Source organism: Alosa alosa, chromosome 9 (assembly GCF_017589495.1).
Source record: "Alosa alosa isolate M-15738 ecotype Scorff River chromosome 9, AALO_Geno_1.1, whole genome shotgun sequence".
NCBI lineage: Eukaryota > Metazoa > Chordata > Actinopteri > Clupeiformes > Clupeidae > Alosa > Alosa alosa.
Window position 1 is genome coordinate 27,050,624 of NC_063197.1, and position 15,596 is coordinate 27,066,219.

The following is a 15,596-nucleotide window of genomic DNA, read 5'->3' on the forward strand; positions in this document are numbered from 1 at the left end:
ATCAGTATATAAGAAGAGAGAACAATGACCTAGATGCAGGAATCTATCCTTAATCAGACCTTACTGCACTTCTAGTGAACACAATTTTTTAAAAGTATTCTATACTATAGGTCTTTGCATTTTGCACCTTTATTTTCAGCATATAGTTGTTTTTTCTACACTAACATGTGTTAAAAATGTATGGTATTGTCAACAGCATTAAATCCTATCTCTTTACGTTGACACCTGTATTGAAACATTCATACCATCACTCATGGTCTACTCATGGCAGTTCATTTGCCATTCAGGGCTGTCCAGCCAGAACACTGAAGGTGTCAGCCCTGTCTGAGGTGTAGGGTCCGAGAACTGAAGTGAATAAAACACTAGAGAGGTACAGTACAGTTCGCTACTATGACATCTGCGGCGTCAGCTTGGACTAAGCAACAGAGACTCCTCAACATTTTTCAGACTGGTATCCTCTCTGTTAGCTCACACACATCTGCAGACTGTACTCTACTCATCATTTACTGAGTAGCGTATGACTTAAAATAGAGAGGAGAGTGCACATTGCATGCAGCAAATACACCAGGATGATCAGTGGAAGAAAGAAAGCGATAGAAAGAAAGTTAGAGAAAGAAAGAAAGAATAAGTTTGCGTTTGAGATCTTTCTTTCTGTTAAGTATCTGATACTTTGTCTAGTCGTTCAGAAATCTCTTCTTTCAGAGGCAAGGTGGCATGATCATTAGAAGAGAGACACTATAGGCTCACGACTTCCACATAAGAAGGCTACAATAATGAGAAGACCGTTTCCTCAGAAAGACTTTGTTACACACCACCATAGCACATGTTTCTCACAAAACAAAAGACTCCTCCACTACCCAGTCTCTTCTGGTCTTGTCAAATAACTGTTGCGCTTGTCAGGGGCACACACTTGCTCTCATGTTCAAATATTTACTTTTGTTTAACTATTTAGGACAAAATCCCCAGACAAGTAATTTACTTCTAGTCTTTGAATACATGTATGTTTTCATATAGAAGATTGCTATTCTGTGAAGACTCCAACTGAATATTTTTTTTTTTTTGCTTGAAGACTGCTAGAAGTCATAGCATATCTGGTCACATTTGTCATCAAGCAAGTCTTACTCTGGAGTCTAACTTATAGGCGTTTCATTCAAAGAGCAGAGCCTAATAAAAAGGGCTGCACTTCTCCCATAGGATGCTGTAGGCACATTCATCACACGCCTAGTGATGTTGAAATAGTGACTTCAAACCGCCGTGTTCCAACACTTTCTAGTTTTGGGTGCAAATGAAATGTCCAGAATGCTGAAAATTTGCCCCTTTCAGTTTGAAGTCTTCAAGAGGACTGTGAATGTGCTGGCGTATGCATGTGGGACACCCAGAGTGTGTGTGTGTGTGTGTGTGTGTCTCTTCAGAATAAGCCTTGTGCTAGGGCTGCAGTCTGCTGCCCTTTGAGGCTGTCCATATCTGTATAATCTGATGTGTGACCTGTTCCAGTAGACACACTCACACACATACAGTGTGGTCTCGCGCAGAGCTCATTACCAGTGTTCTCTCAGGGTCTCAGTGGGGCTAAGAGAAAAAAAGATGGAAGTGAAGAAAGAGAGAAGAGGAGTGAAAAAAACAGGCACCTAAACAAGCCATAATCCTGCATTTGTTCTGTGGGACTGTGTTTGTGATACTCCATTGAATAGAATATTAAGCAGACCGCAGACAGAACCAGGCTCTTTGCTTTGTCTCTTTCTTTATTCACCCCACAACCCCCCATTCTCCCCTTTTTTATACTGTGTAAACCATTTGGCTTGCATCATTAATAATTTATCATGCAGGCTAATATTTTATTAGGCTATTCTTTTGCCGTCAAACATCCCATGGAGCTTCGGAGATGGGGAGTGAAGCCTGCTGCCCCCCCCACACACACACACAAACACACACACATACACACACCCATCTCTCCTATGGTGTGACTGGGGAAAAAAGTGTATGCAGCTTGTCACAGGACCCCTCTCTATCTCATTGGAACTGACCTCTCGGATACCTCAGAACGGACTCTTCCTCCATCTCCTCAGTCAACTGGACGCCATGAAAAGAGATTGAAAAAAAAAACAACAACACAAAACTGTGTACATGTTTCTCTTTTCTCTCTAAATTGGTGTTTGGCTCTTCAAAGGTTTTTATCTTGAGTTTCTGCACAGCCCCCCTCCTCAGCCGGAGATACAGCGAGGCTTTAAACTGGATTATAAATCACCATCCAATCGGCCTCTCCTCGAAACTGAGTTTGAAATAATTGGGCATGTTTTTCTCCTCTCGGCCATTACCTTAGTGCAGTGAGGGGGCTGGCTGGGCAGGGGTGGTGGAGAGGTGTGTGTGTGTGGGGGGGGTGTAGATAGGACAGCAAGTTGGTGGAAGCAGGGTCAGGAGGGAGACAGTAGCCTGTTGACATCATCACAGTCTCCTAACCTGTGACCACTGACCTGCCTGTACTGTTTAATTCATCGTCCGTTTAATAAGCAGTTTAGACTGGGGAGAGGAGTGGGCAGAGGGCTTTAATTTCCATCCTACCTCGTTTCACTATCAGCAACAAGGGACGGATATGTTTTGTCTAATATTTTTAGGGTTTATATAGTGCCTTTTTTCTCTCCATCATTAATATTATTGGATGTGTCGCCTTGTAAAAATATTCTCCAAAACTATAAAGGTGTAACTCGCACATGAAATTGAACTATTATGTCATGCACCTGTGCTGTAAATTTGAATCTGAATTATTTTTGACTGCAGTAATTTGTAGATCTTTTTAGTTTAATTGCAGTGTTTCACTGTCTATTTAAACACCACACCGCATGCCTTTCTCACATGAAGGCACAAGCTGATACAAATGGAAGAGGAAGCTTCTAGAATCTTTTTTGTCCTCTCTTTTCATCCTTTTTTTTCTCCCCCTGAAGCCTGGCCGTTAAGCTTGGCCGCTTTCGCCGGTCAATTGTGACATTGCGTGTGTCAGTGAGCAAGGGGGATCGGTGTCGGGGGCACGCACGTGTGTGTGTGTGTGTGTGTGTGTGTGTGTGTGTGTGTGCGTGCGTGTATGTGTGTGTGTGTGTGTGTCTGTGTGTCCATTGGGCGTTCCCTTGGTACTGCGGAGCGGGCGGTTTGCACATTTGCGGGGGGGGGGGGGGTGGCGGAGCATCGATGCGGTCCCAGCGGCCTCGGGGGCTGGCGTTGGGGCGCTGCCGTCTCTCTTGGCTAACTCATGTTTCATTCTCTGGCAATTTGCCCTAATGAAGTCCCGTGGGACGCCACAGACCTCTGTTCTCTTTCCATATTTAATCATGTTATTTTAATCCGGGAAGAGGGGCCAGGAAAAACCAGGCCCTAGGGTAAAGCAGGTCATTACAATTGCCAGGTAGAGTGTGTATGTGTGTCTCTGTGTGTGGGTGTGGGTGGCCAGATAAGTTGTATGTTGCATGAAACACACCTTTATGATATCCAACATGTATGAACAATGGATGTATTATATTCGTTTGTTGTTGTAGGTTGTGTTTATTCAGATCAAATACAACTCTGTGTTCAGTGCATGTAGACAGGTTTTCTGTGTGTTTTTTACAATTGGGGACTGTCAGGTAACATAAAGGGCTGTAACTCTGTTGTACCTGCACTGTACAAAGCCCCCATCCCAAAAATATATTTTAACAAAATAAGTAGGAATACACATCTTTGTGGTTAGTAGGATGAATGTCAAACCCTCCCCCTGTAAACCTGGTGTAAGGTTTGTGTATGTGTTTGTGTGAGTGCGTGTGTTCACATACATGTTCAATTTTTAGCAGGTAGCATTTGAATCTGTTTTAGGAGAGAGTGAGCCTAGCCCTCCTCTCTCTCCTGGGTCCTTCCTCCATTAGTGATTTTCTCCAGAGTTGAGTTTGATCATGGTGCCCTTGTGTTCTCTCACCCCTCAGTTAACTGCATGTGTTCACGGTGCTGCCTCAATGCTGTTCCCAATGTACTGGCAACACATATACATCCCTGTGCTCCCGCCTCATCTGCTGGACTACTGCTGGTAAGGCCCACCGCTTCCTTCTCTAACATGCTTCCTTTTACTCCTCCCTGGCCTTCTGTGTGTCTGTATTCTCTCTCTCTCTCTCTCTCTCTCTCTCTCTCTATGTCTTACTTTGTCCTTCTCCTCCTTTCATCCTTTACATTTTGTTTGTCTTTTTTATGTCTGTCTGTGTTGCTTTCTTTACCTTCTTTGTCTTCCTCTACTTTTGTCTTTATCCCCTGTTCCATACCCGCTCACTCAGTTTATGTCTACAGTCAGGCCTGGCATGGCAGTTGCAATGCGAATGCAAATGTGTGTGTGTATGCAAGTATGTGTTCTTTCAATAGGATATTGTGTACCTGTGTGCTACTGTAAAATATTCTACTAAAAAGCACAAATGTAATTTTTGCCAAACCGAGCGAAAGTTGTGTGAAGTAAAATTTAAAAATGTGTATGAAGTAACATCAAAGAAATATTCAGTGAAATACATCGTTACAGCAGCCTGGCACATTTCATGTCCTTTGTTTCTTTAAAAATGCCTGTATCAAATTAATGTTGATTGTGATACCTCTGCGAGTTTGGTGTAATGGACAATTTCAATACAAAGGCTTGCACCACATCTCCATTTTATTCCTCCATCGCCAGCAATATCTTGGACAGCCTCAATCTCTTATTCCACACACTCCAGCCGCCTCCCCTGGAGGACTCAGTCTTTTTCTTCCCTGCAATGGCAAATGAATATTCCCAATCACCCCACTAAATATTTGATTGTCTCAGCTTGTTCTCTCCAAATTCTACACTCCAGCCTTTGCATCCCCTGTGAATATATATATATATATATATATATATATATATAAAAAAAGAAACACCAAACCCCAGAAATCGGACTTATTTTTTCGAATGAAAGTTATTCTAAATTAGAAATAAAGATGAGAGAACAGTGCTTTTCATTTAGCTCGGAGCGGCACTCATTGCCTGTGAGAAGGTGTTAGCGGGTTAGCACAGCCCAGCTGTAAGGCAGGCAGAGACCACAGGCTTAGCATAGGGCTCGGGGCTGTGTTCGACAGCTGGGCCGATTAGCCAGCTATATGTTTCCACCACTCCAGGCTGAGGAAAAGTGAGCCCTGTCAGTAAATGGGCTGGAACACTCTTTGGGGTTTTCCATCAGGGCTGCCTCAAAACCTACAAAAGTAATGGAAGAGCTGAGGAAAAATATACGCTTGGAACACCTGGTTACCTATTTTTGATTTGTTGTAATATTTATTACGCTGGATCATGTTGCACAATGTGTTTGTGCTCGTGTCACAATCAGCGCACATAGCACCAAAGATCATGTTCCAATTCCACAAATCATTCCATGAATTGAGGTTTCATGGTGGAATATGAGGTGAAATTTTTGATGTTTTTTGAGGAACTGAGGTTAATTTATGTGTGTGTCAGTGTTCCCCCCCAAAATGTAAAAACCACACACACAATGATGTATTCACTTCTCTAAGTACACCTCCACTGACAGCTTAATATGATGATGATGATGAATTCTGCCTGGGACTAATCTGATTGCGCTCATCCAAGTGGGTGTTTTGAGGGAATTCATTCATTGAATTTTAGCCCCCCCAGGTTCAACACGAACACAATTACTTGTTGACAACAACGAGGTTAGACGGCCCATAATCATGTGTGTGTGTGTGTTTGTGGTTATGTCTACTGTTTTGTAGGTGCTTAACAGTGTGTGTGTGTTAGGAAGAGTGTGTGTGTGTGTGTGTGGGGAAATAAAAAGGCACCACTGAGTGGGGTGGTCATGGGCCTGTGACCAGCAGCCTTGGCCAGATGCTGCCTTATGCGCCTGTGTGTGTGTGGACAGTGTATAGAGCTCAGCATTATTACCCAGCACTAACCTGATTTGAGCGACAGGCCGTCTCAGAAGGGGCGAATACCAAACGCTCCAATTTAATTACCCAGAAGCCATCACCACCATCGCAGAGCAGCCCCGCTAATGCTTATGCCTGTTCCCCTAAACAAGAACCTCCGCTCACGGCCCCTTCTGCCAGGAAAACAAAGCGCCAACAGATCTGCTCGCCACTCAGTCCTCTCCTATTGACATGTCTAGACTTGGCAGAAAATGATGCGTGAATTTGTTAATATGCCCGGCTTTCTTTACTGTAATTTCTTATGTGCTCTTATGTTGTTGTGTAGATAAACCATCCAAGCCCTTCTGTAGGCCAACATGAAGAAAGCATGTATTGAAAACATGTACAGAAGACTGTAGAAGTGGAGTTCTTGACACTCATTGACAGTTTTCAATAGTGATATTGTAAGGGCAAACATGGTGGAAAGTGATGGAATTCACTTGAAAAAGATGGATGTTAATTAGTTGGATTAGTTAGATGATGTGTTTTGCTAATGACTGGTTTGTCTCTCTCTTCTCTCTCTCTCTCTCTCTCTCTCCCCCTCTCCCCCTCTCCCACTCCCACTCCCACTCCCCAGTGCGCCCATGCCATATTTGATTGGTGTTCATCTGAGTCTCCTAGAGGTGAGTAGTGCTGGGAGGGCCCTGGCCACGCTGCTTTTTCACTGCCCCTCCGTCACTCGTCCTCGCTCCAACACACACTCACAGCTCAAAGACGTGTTTGTTGAAATGTTGTGTTGGCTGATGATTTGTGGGGGTAGCATTAATACACGGACGAGAGAATGTGGAAATATTTTTTTTTTTTTTGTCTCTCATGCTAAAATAGACATGCCCCCAAAGATCACTGCTCACTCGCAATCAGATCATTTTTTCCATTTTATTCGCATAATATAAAATTATAATGAATGGTCTGTTTCTGTCACATATGCACCAAACCCAAAAACTTGGACCAAAACACAAAACAAGAAACTGTCAGGTTATTATATTTTATATTTGCCTGTTTTTTATTCTACTTAGGAAAACAAAAAGTGTGTGTGTGTGTTTTCATTAGCGAGCCATGGTGCAGGATTTTGCCGTCGGTGTGGCAGTGGCGATGCGCACCTGCGTTTGATGTAGGTGACAGTAGGAGGTGCCGGTGGAATTTATCACACTCCCGCATTAGTGACAGTCCTCTCACACACACACACACACACACACACACACACACACACAGACACACTCACAAACACACACACACACACACAAACACACACACATACTCACTCGCCATGCAGCAGGTAATTAGACTAAATCAATGTGCAAACCTCTGCAGAAAAAACTGTCAGATGTGACAGGCCAGAAATGAAGGAACAAACGGACGAGCAAATATGTGGCTATTCCTTCTCCCCACCTGCACTGGCAATGCTGTTTGAGGAGTTGGACGTCGGCAGAGCAGCACTTAATTCCAGCACTTATGTTTCAGTGTAAAACAGATCATAACAGATCTTCAAAACACATCATAATGCTTTCACTTCAAGTGGATGAAAAGTTTGCTTTATTTTCATTTTTTCATTCATTTTATTTTAAGTAGCATTATTGCATATCATATTTTTTGTCATAATTTGTTGTTGCTCATTCACAAAGAAAATTTTCAATTTTTATTATTGAAATACTTTCTGTGCAGGAGCTACAAACTTTACAAGAGGTCTTAAAACTTAAAACTTAAAATGTTTGCATGTATGGTCACTTGACTTAACTGTATGGTCACTTGGCTAATAATTTTACTTTGTCAAAATTTCTCCATTCTTAGCAATGCAATGGGATACGGTATTGTGTATTGCAGAAGTTATAAAACTTTAGAGACAATGGTGAATATCGATAGAGGGAATATCAGGTTTTGTGTTTTTTTGGGAGTGTGTAGATTGCAAAGAGTTTGTCGTTTGTTATTTCTCTCACAGAGAGTGAAGAGCCGGTCACTGGAAGATGTGGTGATCCTAAACGTGGACACAAACACACTGGAGAGTCCTTCAGATGATCTGCGAAACCTACCCAGTGATGTGGTGAGTGTCCGGCACCCAGTCCACACATACAAACCCCTCACACACACACACACACACACACACACAAACACCCACACAGTACACTATGTGCACATGTATAATATACTATACCCATACACGTCTGCAAGTATTATTTTTACACACACACACACACAAACACACACATTCATTAAATCTCCTGTCAGGCACACACCATCTCTCTGCATACCACTCTAGCCTGTGACCTTGCCAATTTAATAAACACATCCACAGCGGCCATGTAGAAAAAAGAAAGTGCCAGAGAGCGAAATGAACCGTGCCATGGCTTCTCACCATCATTAGTCCGTGTCGCCGGTGGCTCCTCTGATTGTCACACGGGCCGAAACCCCCGTCTCCCGCTGTGACGATTGTTATTTATTTATTTATGTATTTATTTATTTATGTATTTATTTAGTTAGTTAGTTAGTTAGTTCCGTAACGCCACGTATTCTTGCCAGGCATCTTTCGCCGCGTCAGGGAATGTTTTTTCCTTCATCTCTCCCTCTTTTCCCTTCTGGCCTCCTCCTCGCTCCCACTCCTCCTTTTTATTTTAACGATTTTTTTAAACCTAGTGTGTGTGAAAGGGTGAGAGAGAGAGAGAGAGAGAGAGAGAGTGAGATAGGGAGAGATGGAAGGTAGTGCGGTCAAAGAAGGGGGCCAATTATCAATGGCGATGTCTTACGCCACCTGCCAGCGCCTCCTCTCTTTAATTATGGCGAGGGCGCCATGGCGGCCGGCTCAACAGGAAACAGAGCCGCCGCTGTCGCTGCCTCCGCAGCACAGGGTCACCGGCCTGTCCATCAGCCACCCTCCCCTCCCTTTTTCCCTCCTTCCCCCTGGCTCTCGCTGTGGACAGATTGGTGTGGCTTTCCTGCTCTCTCTTCTCCCTGCCAGTGTTTATTTTGCATTATTCCGTTATTGGAGTTGGGAGATGCAGAGGCAATGGTGTGTGTGTGTGTGTGATTTATATTTATGTGTATTTGTATAACTGTATGTGTATATTCTGTGTGTCTGAAGATGTAGAGGCAGTGGTAGTGGCACTGTGTGTGTGCTTGTATGTATCTGTTTGTGTGTGTGATTTATATTTATGTGTATTTGTATAACTGTATGTGTATAGTCTGTGTGCGTGTGTCTGAAGGTGTAGATTTTATTACTCAATTCCTGGCATTATTTGACCATGTAGAGGAGCCAACAGACCTCTCTGTGATGCTTTCACCCATCTAGCCATTTTTACACTGACCAGCCCCCCTACACACACACACACACACACACACACACACGCACACACAAACAGATACATACAAGCACACACACACAGTGCCACTGCCTCTACTACTACCACATTCCTTAATAAAAATGTAAGTGTGTGTCCCCTTAAAAATCGCTTGTTTGAAAATGACAAAAGCAGTTAGAGAGAACAGGCATCTCTGTGTGGAAAGTGATAAATGAAGTGGCGTCACAGCGCGTTTTCTTTGATCCCTCCTCACAGTCTCTCACCAACTAATGACAGAACATAGTCTGAATATCACATTGAATTAGCCATTGTGAAGCAAATATGTCAGCTGTGTGCTGTATTTGTTTCTTTATGTTTACTGTTTCGTTTTCCCTCTAATGTGTGCGGCTCTGCACACCCTCTGCTCCGTGTGCTCTCTCGTTGATGGGATGGGGATTAGTCAGAGTTTGCAAATCAAGGGAATAAATTAATAAATTACCGTCTGTCATTGACCATGTAAAGGTGAATTTCTATTTATCGAATTACTTAAATTATGAAATGTTTTGATTTTGGACCAACTTAGAAGTTAGGCTTTTAATACTGGAAGTATTCATATATTAGTTAACTTCTGTTTTTAGTTACATGCATAGTACATTAAATGTACAAAATACATGTAAGTAATTTGACATGACAAAATCATAAAATTACTACTTATTGTCAGGAGTTTTCTTGTTATTTGACAACTGAAAATGTGTGTGCATACACTGACACACACACATATACACACACACACAAACACATAAAACCCACACATAAACACCAATTCCTCCCGACGTCCATAAAGCCAAATATAATAAAACAGAGCCGCAAGCATTTCTGTTCCCTTTTTCCTCCTCTCTTTGTGTTGTTCAGAAGAGAGTCTTCTATTGATTGAAGCCAAGCCTTCTGAGATTCATCCAATTACGTGTTAGGGAAGCCGTACCCTGTGCATGTGGACTCCATTACAGGGATGGTCTGACCACTGGCCCGGCTTTCAGAGGGGTTAGGGGTCACACTTGTGCCGCATTACCCCAACCTTTTTTTCCGAGGTGGGATACAGGACCTTCGTCGAGTTCCTCCCCTATCCAGCGCTTAATGGCCATTTCTCCCAATTTCACACATAATATTTTAGATTTATTGGCTATTACAAATGCTACCACGCCGGTAGCAGTTCCGCCCAATACACATGCACACACACACACACACACACACACAAAGTTTCCAGGATTTACAAATAGAGATGAGGATTGGGGTGCCGTCAAATTTAAAATATAGCAATGGGGTTTGTAAGAAATTGCTGGGTTCGGTAGACTGATAAGTTGCGTTTTCCAAGGTCAGGATCTATATTGTTACATACAAAAGGAAGTGTCTCTTCCTGTGATGGTGGTGGAAATGTCGCTGGCATAAATCTCCAGGTTGAATAATTGTTTGTTAAGATTTGACATTTGTGGCTGAGAAAATTCACAATAAATTTTGCAGGCGCTGGATTGAGCCATTATTATTTTTTTCTTTCGTCTGCTACACCGCAATAATAGACTGAGTACTATGTATGGCCACAAGTAGCCCAGTAATGCCACTAATTAAAGTGGCATAAAGCATCTCTATCCTGAGCCACAGAAGTAACGTTCCCTGTGCTGCAAGTGTAATTTCCACTGCGCTCGAGAGATTCTCGACTCGTCGTACATCGGATCAAATGCCTCTCGCACATCGTGGCACCGCCGTTCAGTTTTGACGCAGCCTTTTCCTCATAGCCTGTCAGCAAATGTCCTGCACAGGGCAGCCTCTGCTTCTTGTTGCTGTCGGTCGACACCTGGACAGGGCTTGTGCAGAGGAGCTGCTGCAAAGCTGATGATATGTGTGTGTATGGATACAAGTGTTATCATTTGACTGATGCATTATCAAGCTTTTATTTTCAAATTCAGGGGTAAAGTTTTCTTTCCATTAATTAAGTTTTCTTTCTCTACCCCCTTATTTTTAATTAATCATGAGGCTTCAGGAAGCTCAGATACAGTAATTACATTTGCAGTTTTCAAGGTTTCAGAGAAAGAAAGCCAAATGTGCGATGTGTTTGTTTGTTTTTGCACTTGATGAAGGTAGTTGTTATTATTATTATTTCTCCTTTTTTCTCTGCTCCTCAGCTCTGAAATCTTGTGGAACTCTCCCACGTTTTCCCTGATTTTCAATCTTAATTGGTGTTCGCTGGGTAAAAAAGAAATACGATACTTTTTTCCTTGTTGTCATTAAAACCCACTAAAAATAGGAGCTTGGGAATCCATTACAGACGGTAACAAACAATTTAAGTCTGAATTAGATTTCCGTTTCATCCTGTTTACACTCGGCCTTACAAGCGCAAGGTTGTTATGTTGTGTGTATGCGTGTGTCTGTGTGTTTTTCTTCCTTTTCATGAAATATTCCTTTTGTCGTTTATTATCACTAGTTAAAAAGCGAAAAGGAAGAGATAAAGGTGTGTTGTTTGTATTTGCAGTTCCGATCTCTCTTCTCTTCTTGTCTTTAGCTGCTATGGCGCCTTTTTTCTCTCTCTCCCTCTCGCTGAACCCCCTTATTTCCTCTTTTGTCTGTTGCCTCGCAGACACAGCGTATATGCTTGCACCCATCCCACGTTTGATCTTGTGTGTGTGTGTGTGTTTTTTTTTGTTGTTTTTGTTTCTTTATTCACTCTTCTCAATCAGCGCAGGCTGGGTTTAAAGTATGCACACCCACTTCTTGTGTATTAGGCCACCAAAAGCAAGGGAATAAATGAAATTAGAGAAACTCTACAATTTGGTTCTGTCCTCTGAGATCACTGCAGTGCAAGGAATGAAAAAAAGTGTTGTGGTTCTAATTGGAAGTTCAGCATGACTTCTGACACTCTCTATATCACACACACACACACACAAAGGGAAAAAAGAGAGACTGTGAGGCAACACCATTGGAACATGACAGACATTACTTTCCAAGAGCATAAAGGAAGTTATTGATTACACACAGGCCCATCCTGAACATACATGCACAGTCTGGTGTGTGTATAGATATAATAGGAATAATACACACAGAAATATATATGTGTATAAACATGTACACACTCCGTTTTAGCAGACATACCGAAACGATCTGGTCCTGTGCTAGTCAGGTGTTCAAAAGTGTGCTGATATGATGTGACTTTGCATGAGGTCAGTATATTTATATATTTATTTTTCAATTTTAGTTTTTGTTTGTATTGCTTTGCACTTAGTGATCAAATGGGTTATAATTGTTGCAATTAAGTTGTACTGAAAAACTATTTCTCTACAGTTTTTAATTTTCCATTTGTATATCATCTATGTTCATTGCTGTGGCGAATTGCAAATAACTTGCCACACAAATACAGTATTCATAACAGTGATTAGTGTGAATGAATGCCAAAAATTGTAAATAGTTTTGAATTATTTGTAATTGATAGATAATTTACATATGAAGTTATTTACAATTTTAAATGCCAGGGTTACTATGCAGACAATGGCTTCATTGATGTTTCTTTCTAAACACGGTCATATTTAGATGCAGATTTTTAGAATGGCTTTTCAGCAATGTTTGCTTGGGATTGACCTATTTAACTCATTGTCCTGAAAACACACACACACACACACACACACACACACACACACACACACACACACACACACACAAAATTTAAGTGGTCACACTATACATTACATGCAGAGCTTGGTTTAGAATCACAACAGTCAGGGGAGTATTGTTTTAACCACAGAAGCAGTTAATGAAAATGGAATATATTACATTAGCATGCATTATGTCAATATGTCTTAAGAAAACTTAAACTTCGTAATGACTTTAATTGCTGAAATAAATTTTCGATTAGAATCCTTTCACTTATTTATCCTTTAAGTTCAGCGCTTGTGTGTCTGTGCGAGTGTTATCTTTTTTTGGTCTGGGTCTCTTTGTATGAGCACACAATGTATGCGCACAATTTGGAGTGCAACACATCAAAAGAGAGCAGAAGATTTTCATAACTATTTCTTTTTTTTCTTTGTAGTGCTTTTAATTGCATCCCCACGGCTTTCTTTCCCTGGACAGAATCCTTAAACAAAACATTTTTTTTCTTCTTAAAGCCCATCTCAGACTTTCTCGGTGAGGGTCATATTTAGGCAGAATTCTTTGAGCTCTAATGTCCCCCCCTCCCCCAATCATTTGTTTGTTTGGTAGTGGGGAGGAGTTGATATTTAATTATTCGTGTTGTCTCTCTCCCTCTCTTGCTCTCTGTCACAGCATAACTTTTTTTTAGTGCCATTTGACATTCTTAAAGGTTATTTTTTAACTATTTTTAAAAACAAGGGAGAATTGTTTCAGTGCTGCTTTACAGAGGCTGTTTTTAGTTTTTGCAATCGCTAATTGAATCCCAGTGAGCCCACAGCTCATGTCCATCACTTCTGAACGCAAACAAACAAAAGTTTTTGTGTGGCAATAATATGATGATGCTGATAACAGAGTCTTGTTTTACTGTGTTATTGAAGAATTGGGTAATTGAGCGCCTGTATGGTTATTGCCCTATACACAGGATATGAGGTCAAGTCGTATCAAGTCAATGGACATATCTGCTAAGCACGCTTTATGAGCTGATGTCTTTGTCTGCTATGAGGTTAAAACCTTTTGGTCGTCAGTCATCTTAATGGAGTCCTTCTCTGAGAGGCCACCTCCAACACTGGGTTCCATCGATGGTAGTAATGACCACTGTGTGTAATTTTGGATGACTTAATCAGCAGATTAACCTGTTGGCCATCAACAGGTTGTACATTAGAACAGCATTTTTCTGCATGCTTGTTGTTGGCAACACACTCAGCCACACACACAGAAACGAACAGAAACGTCTTGTTGTCCAATCATACCGCACTCTCATGTATCTATAAACAGTCCTTTTTTAAAACACACACACACACACTCACACACACTTACAGTGATCATTGGGTGCTGGGACGAGGCGGACAGCTCCTGGCTCATCCAGGCGTCTCTCCTTTCCCCCAGCGAGACCGCGGCGCACCTGCTAATTATCATCCCCAGCTGCCCAGTTAAATGGAGATCTGTTTCTGCACACGACCTCTCACCCCTGCTCTTTACTTTGACGCACTTCAAACCCCATCGGGGGTGGGGTGGGCAGAGTTTCTGGGGGTGGGGGGGATTGATTCTAATGAGGCTCCGTGTAGCAGCCCTCCGCGGGCCGACAGAGTCGCGCGACGCACTTTAATCCATGGCCATCCTCCCTTGATGTAAATTGAAAAGATCACAGCTATGGGGAAAAGACCTATACTGGAAAAGGCCCCCTTTTCTTTCTCTCTCTCGCTCTCTCTCTCTCTCTGCATAGATTATGAATACCATAACTCAACTGCCACCCCTCCACCACCACCACAACCACCTTTCCTCCTATCCATCTCCCTCCCCCCCCCCCCAATATCCTCTGCCTCACTGTTACAATGCTAAAGTTATAATTGGACCCAATGGGGGGGACAGCGTCTTTGATCAGATCAGAGGCCCGGTGACTTTACACTAAAAAATGTCACTGCCAAATAGGTTTGTCACCTGTAGAGCCGAGCGGCGATCCTCTGATGCCATGGCAGCTCTCTCCTCGTTAGCGTTTCTCAGTATAATAGTTAATTAGCCTGACAGATCAATTACTGCTACTGGTTGCCTGATGAGGTGCATGCGCTACTATCAAAAAACCAATTATTAATTTGAAGGTTTATTGCCATTGCTTTGCCCCCTTGTAAGCTGATAGCAGCTTGCTTTTGTATCTGTGTTTTCAGCGTTATCTTTTCTGTCTGTATGTGTGTGTGTGCTATGGATCTGCCATTTTATTTGTGCTTTTTTTTTTTTTGTTACTTCTTACTTTTTAAAAATAGATTTTAAATTTAAAATGATTTGTCTGTTTTGCTTTCTTTTGCAGCTGTGTTGCCAGATTTCCGTGGCGTTTGGAAACAGCGACCGATCCTTTGAGTCTCATTAGACGATCTCTTTTTTTTTTTTTCTTTTTTTCTCCCAACCACACCTTTTAGATGTTGATGAGCTGAGTAAACAGCGAAACCTCTGTTGTACATCCATTTTTATTTGTCTTCTGGGCCTGGTCCCCTCTCTCTCTGTTCTTTTTTTCTCCCGGTTTGCTCCCGCGCTCTCTCTTTCTCTCTTCCTCCTGTTCCTCACCCCCTCCCCATCCCACCCCCTTTCTAGACTGACAGTTCATTTCCCTTTGATTTAAAACGGGGGGAAAAAGACAGTTAAATGAATTGTTGTGGAAAATCAGTTAACACACATCAGCATGAAATATTAATACGCCACTGACTTTACATAAACATAAAAGCGCCTGTCGCC

The 15,596-nt window shown here is 42.1% G+C and overlaps 1 protein-coding gene across 4 annotated transcripts in view; it reads left to right on the forward strand.

Annotated features, from left to right (window-relative positions):
* Positions 1–15,596, forward strand: part of dennd1b (DENN/MADD domain containing 1B) — a 99,390-nt gene that overhangs the window by 51,794 nt on the left and 32,000 nt on the right. For all 4 annotated transcript variants that reach the window (XM_048251709.1, XM_048251708.1, XM_048251710.1 and 1 more), the window contains 3 exons: positions 3,945–4,045; positions 6,509–6,554; positions 7,868–7,969. In XM_048251709.1, coding sequence (XP_048107666.1) covers positions 3,945–4,045; positions 6,509–6,554; positions 7,868–7,969 — 249 coding nt within the window. The remainder of the gene's footprint in view (positions 1–3,944; positions 4,046–6,508; positions 6,555–7,867; positions 7,970–15,596) is intronic.